A 6530-nucleotide genomic window follows, 5' to 3' on the forward strand; every position below is an offset into this window, starting at 1 on the left:
ATTTGGACGCTTGTTAAATCAAGTTTCATGTTCGTAGTTGGAAGCATATTAATTTTATTTCTAATGGTTCTCAGCTATTGTCTAAAACTTTTCTAGCCAATGTGGGGCGTTGTACATACACTTATTTATAAGTATTTTAATATAGAAATTTTGCATAATATCAAAAATATTAAATATTGAGATCTCTAATTTTGATTGGTCATTTAAAACATCTTAATATACAAAATTCTGGAAATTTTAAAAAATGTTAATTAATGACATGTCGAATCTCTATTGGATGTTTTAAACCCTATGTGACAGTCTTAGGAGCTTATAGCTCCTACTTTTATTTAGTATAGATTTGTGTTTTTAGTTAGTGCACAAATTGGCCCTTAAATCAAACTATCAAACAAGATTAACTAATTAACAAAAAAAAAAGATTAACTAATTAAATCAACCTCTTGACAAAAAAATAAAATAAATCAACCTATCAAATATGAACTAAATTGGTGTTGGTAATATTACCTTCATTCTTTATTGGTGTCACATTTGTGATTTGTCTCATGGACTTAGTGTATTGTGACATCTGTTGGTATCAACAAATCAATAAATTGTTCGATTGCAGCCATTGTCCATCAAGCTTAGCCTAGCAGGAAGGTTCAGAATTGATTGTGAAGTCAATGGAACTCCGGATAATTCAAGAATCACGGAGAACTGTCCAAAGATTGAAAGTGCACGTCGCAATGGGGATCTTGTAATCGATATGAGCCAAATGTGTTATAAATTCAAATGAGGTACTATGAAGAAGGGAATCCACATTTTTACTCTACATATGACTAGCTCAATGTAAGTAATTGTATTCACTTTCTTCTTTAACTAAACATTTTGTACAACTCTTACTGATAAGTGATATCAATAAAAGTATTACGTTTTTCATGTCAAGAGATCCTTGTGCATTACGACGAAGAGCTCATCTTCCCTTCTTATAATTAACTTGACACTCAAAATTCGTAAATGTGAATCTCGATGACATTTGAACTTTCGCTCTACTGGTTTATGTAATTGTGGGATTTACATATAACATATAAGAAGATTTAGTTTTTCAATTTTGGCTCTTTTGTAGAGGTTTTGAATAGTCTTTGTGTCTTATGACATTACATTCCGAAAAAAAAAAAAAAAAAGATCCTTTGCGCTATTTAGCTCAAATCCCACAAAAAAAGTAAAGCCAAATAGCGAACAAACCCGAACGAATGTTAAAAAGAAAAAAAAAATTGTAGAGAAACTTTTAAACCGAACAAGTGACTTCCCGACCTAAAAACCTAATGTCAGAGTCATTTGATCTCATCTTCTGCTCAGGATCACTGACTCTGCCTTTTCGCGCATCAAGCACCAAATGTTGTCGAAACGTCGTGATGAACGCCTCTACTCTCTCGTTCAATTCCTCATTGGATAACCTCCCTGGCTCGAATTCATCTTCCTCTCCATTAAGGTCTACTTTTTTCTTGTGAAACAAGCAATCTGTCACAGTTTCCTTCATTTCAGGAAAATCCCTTTTCGTCTCCTCCACTAAAACACACTTCTTTATCACTTCTCTTGGCTCAACAACTAAGAAATCTTGGTCAGAACAAGCTGGTTCCTCCACAATCCTTGTCTTTTTCTTCTTAAGCTTATCCTTCTTCCCTCGCATCATTCTCAATCTACAACCTCCTCGACGAGTCTTGATCAAGTCATGAGTCTCAACGGAGCTAGGACGAGTTGAGGTGAAGTAAACCGCTAAGAGGACAACGTTGAGTAGAAGAAAGACCAAAGAACGCCATTGCTCGATCAAATACGATACAGAAGAGAAATGTTTAAGACAAGCCATGGAGAGAACAACAACTGCTGTCAACAACGAAGTACACATGTTGTCTTCTTCCTCCTTCTTCTCAACTCTAATGTCTCTCTTCATCTCCATTGTTATATCTCTCTGTCTTTTGCTCTGTTTCTTTTTCTTCTTCCTCCAAAACGATTCTTATACGAAATTTTCAAGATTCCTTAAGCAAAGAATTTGGTGGGTCCGATTGTGGAAGACCAAATGGCGAACAGAAAGAACAAAATGAAAATGAAAAGACAGGTAGAAGGAGAAGAAGAAGAAGAGGTGGAGGAGACAAAGAACAGGCATGCCCTTCAAATCTGCTCTTATTCCAGACATATTATTATTACTTTCTTCTCAGGCTTTTCTGATTTTCCTCTGTTTCTTATGTTTTCTTTCTGCTTTTCTTGTTTCCCTTTTTTAAAAAAAAATCTCGGGGACCATTTTTCCTTAAACCAATCATTTTCATCTTCCACTATATATAAATTTACTTTTCATTTTTTTTCAATCTTTACTTTTAAGATAAAAACTAAATATTCTAATTCTTATGTTTTAAGTAGCTTTTTGAATTCTATATTATGCAGGTTTAGTTTCATCATATCAATTTTTTTGGACTGCTTTTTATATTTTGCTTACAGTTAATATCAATCGATATTTTCACTACATTGTTAATACATGCAATAGCTCAAAATTAGAACTACTAATTGGGTGGACTGTCCGTGAATTACATTAAATCATGGACAAAGACTGAGAAACGCAAATTTTTTTTTCACAAATTTAGCTTATTTAACAAAACTTAAGTGATAAATATAAAGATAAGTGTGAAGTAATCTTAATGCAAGTCAATGGTAAGTGCTTAATACATAAAGCACCATCACACCAGAGATCGAATCTTACTCCCTACGAATGTAGAGATTTGACTAATGGTTAAGTATATTTACTTTTTAGTGTTGACGTATATTTTTTTATGTAAGTACTGTATATACTTATAAAATACTTAGTTTAGAAACACTACTATTTGAAAAGGATGTTTTTGTTATTAACTCTTTCGCTACTCATGTCCCCCAAATGTTGTGTACCAAAAGCGGACAACCATATTTTTGGTCAGTTGTACGCATAGACAGTTCAACTGCGGTTAAATACGCTTGAGACAGCTCTATTCAAAAATGCAAATAACCAAATAAATATATTGGGTTGTTATTTCCTTAGTGGAAAAATATATCAGAGAAGTGTAAGCTACTCAAAGTGACGTTTTAATGCGATACCGCATGCTAAGCTGAGAGGAGCGAACACAGTTTTCGGAAAATGGGAATATGTAAACAAAAGTATAAACTTTTTTTAACAAGTTGGAATATTGAATAAAAATACGTCATCAGTATGAAAATTTTTTTGTCCGGGTCTTCGTGGCCTAATGGTAAGGACCGCCTCTGGTTGCAAACACAATCCGAGTTCGAACCCTGCTAGAAGGAACTTTCTCACGAATTCTCGGACACCCACATGGGTATGGGTCCTTGTTTTCGACCCATTTGAATACCTGGAAGGGGGTCTATCCATGAATTGCCCTTTCCCCAGGGTGGGCCTATATGGGCTTAGGATTACCCCTGAGTTAACAAAAAAAAAATTATAAAAAAACAATAGTGTTAAAAATTTTAAATATAATAATTAAAACACATTACACGCCTGCTGCTCTCTGTCTTGTTAATTATCTCATGGCATTGTGGCCCCCATGTTTGTTCTTCTTTCCCAAACACATGCGGTTTCTGTTTTGGTAATGTTCTAATCCCAAAAAACATTTTGTACTTATATATTGATATACTATATTTTAAGCAGATATCATTCAAAATTATATATATATATATATATTTTACTGACAATTTTTAAAATATGGATTCATTCAAAAAGTTAAAAAAAATATTATAACATAATACTAGTGTAATGTATAGAAATCAAGAATTTGCATTCATTCGATCGACAAAAATGTTTATAATTCAGAAATTTTAGTAAATAAATTTAAATCAGATTTTAAACATTGTTACTAAAAAAATTTGCATTTTTATTAAGTTTTTTTTTCTTTTTTTGTTTTGAAAAAGGTGGTGACTCAAGAAACACACAAATATGAACACAATAAGGTGAAATTAACATATACAATCCATATTGATAAATAAAACTGTCAGTTACTTTTTTCGTTCCTTTGGTGTTCCTTACTTACTTCATCGAGTCTTTAATTATGTTAGTATTCTAACATGTAATACTCACCTCACGAAAATATTGAAGTAATGTTCAACATTTTTACAAGATAATATGCACTAGATACAACAAAAATCAAAAAGAATTAACAAAAATCAAAAAGAATTAAGTAACTACCATTGATGTGACAGGATGTTTTCTCTCTTCGTATACAATTACTTTTATACCCATTGCATATATTACATGTTATTTATTTAAATATCATGTCATTTTTTAGAACGAAATTATATGTCGGTTTGGGTTCACAAATGAAATGGTTAGGGTTTAGATTTTACAATTGAAACGAAATTATATGTCGGTTTTGGATTCACAAATGAGATGATTAGGGTTTAAATTTTACAATTAGAACGAAATTATATGTCGGTTTGGGTTCACAAATGAGATGGTTAGGGTTTAGATTTTACAATTAGAACGAAATTATATGTCGGTTTGGGTTCACATATTATACGTCGGTTTGGATTCACATATGAGATGGTTAGGATTTAGATTTTACAATTAAAACGAGATTATTTGTCGGTTTGGGTTTACAATTATACGCTATTTAGTTCAATATAACATGTAAAATATAAATATTACATGTTATTTTTAAAAATCACACCAAATCTTTCACTCTTTCTATCTAACACAAAAACAAAAACATGGGCCCTATGGTATTTTCCTATAAAAAAAAAATATTATTGTGGTATTTTGTTTATTTTACTCCATATTTGTCCTATCTACTAATATTACCCTTTTTATAAATTCTTATAAATTTTTTACCAAGTAGTCTTAATAGAACAGCCAATATTTAGTTTATCACATCTCTTACCACTATCTTGTATCGCTTCTAAATGTTTAATCACTCTTACTGTTTAAATGTTTATCACATCTCTTACCACTATCTTGTATCACTTCTAAATGTTTAATCACTTTAAAGAAATTTCTTTATCGCTAAAAAGATTCGTACCCTATGTATTTTGATCATAAATCAGGTCGCTGTTTTCTAGCGTAACAATTTCAAGAAAGGAAAGAAGTAGAAATTTATTAAAAATACAGTAAAAGTGATTGTCAATAAATGGTTAAGCTTATTGAGAGTTTGGTACGATTCTTGATGACATCGGTGTTTGGATGCAAAACATCCAAAAACTACATGAATGGCTTGGATCTCGTCAAAAGAAGACTGTTGTAAAAATGATTTTGTGTATGTTTTATCCCTTGAATGGGTTGCATGAAATGGTAGAAACTATGAACTCTATGGTAACGAAACTTGGTTGTGTTCATATTCTTTTATAACGAGGTTCATTCAGGTTTGGTTATAGTTTCAACTTCGATTATGGGGTTTGGCATGACTATAGGGTATTCGAGGTCAATGGGCTTTTGAGACACCCTTGGGTAATAATTAACACTTTCAAAACTCACATAATAATTAGTTATGATTCTCCCTTGCGTCACTAAAATCTCAAAACCCACATAAATTACTTCATTTAAAGAGCTAAAATAACTGGTGTTCTCTAAGTTCCAATGACACCAAGAAAAAACAATAGGGTTGTTCACAATAAGGTGTCAAGATAGATAAATACATAATTCTAAGCTTTAAGACTTTAGTTTGATATACAAGCTAGTTCCCTTGAACAAAGCTTTGCCACTGTACCATCAGTTTTCAGACAAGGAAATAAACTGCACATGACCAAAAGAGCAGCATTAACTGAACAAATGCTGTGAGTACTAATAGTTGTAAGCACTGTCATATCAGATATTTTGTCTCTAGTAGCAACTAGCAACTGTGAAACATGAATAGATAGTTACCTAACTGTGGGGTTACTCGTAGATGATTCATTACTCAGAACTGGATTCAATTAGATCTTATGCATTGTTTTCTTTCTCTTCCACCTTTCTCTTCCGTGGAGTGTGGTTATTGACATCGTTTAAGTTTAAAGATCCCTTTTTCCGTTTCCTTTGGTATGTATACTTCACAAGGCGATTTTCGTCAGCTCTCAGAGACTCACTGATTTGATATGACACCACTGCATTAGCTTTCAACTCAGAACATGGATCAACCAACTCAGGGCCCATTCTTGATTTCAAGTCTTCAACTGTTGATCGATTTGTTGCATTCACACTGAAGACAGTAGCATTTGTGGATCCTGAAGTTGGATATACATTGCATTTAACTGAAGTTAACCCATGATCCAAACGACGAAGCGGCTTTATCTTAGTCTCGTCCAACCCTTTACCGACATCAACCTCTTCATTCTCTACCGACAGATGAGTATCCATGGAATCTTCGCCATTCTTGGAACAGGGAATATCAGAGTGAGATTGACAAGGTTTTATAAGCTGACTTTGAGACCTAACTTGTGTAGCTTTTCGTTTGCTCCACCTCCTCTTTCTCCTTCCTTTTGATTTGCGAGTCTTCTTGATTCCTAGTGAATTAGACGGCTTTATGGGCACCACCTCTGCATTCGTAGCTCCA

The 6530-nt window shown here is 32.9% G+C and overlaps 1 protein-coding gene across 1 annotated transcript; it reads right to left on the minus strand.

Annotated features, from left to right (window-relative positions):
• LOC104790482 lies at positions 1104 to 2246 on the minus strand. The gene has a single exon (XM_010516242.2). The coding sequence runs from the start codon at positions 1931 to 1933 to the stop codon at positions 1265 to 1267; it is 669 nt and encodes a 222-aa protein (XP_010514544.1). The 5' UTR covers positions 1934 to 2246; the 3' UTR covers positions 1104 to 1264.

This window comes from Camelina sativa, chromosome 6 (genome assembly GCF_000633955.1).
Source record: "Camelina sativa cultivar DH55 chromosome 6, Cs, whole genome shotgun sequence".
Taxonomy (NCBI): domain Eukaryota; kingdom Viridiplantae; phylum Streptophyta; class Magnoliopsida; order Brassicales; family Brassicaceae; genus Camelina; species Camelina sativa.

Bases quoted from the DNA above. Each gene is read 5' to 3' on its own strand.
- LOC104790482 (XM_010516242.2), bottom strand. From the start codon at position 1,933: ATGGAGATGAAGAGAGACATTAGAGTTGAGAAGAAGGAGGAAGAAGAC.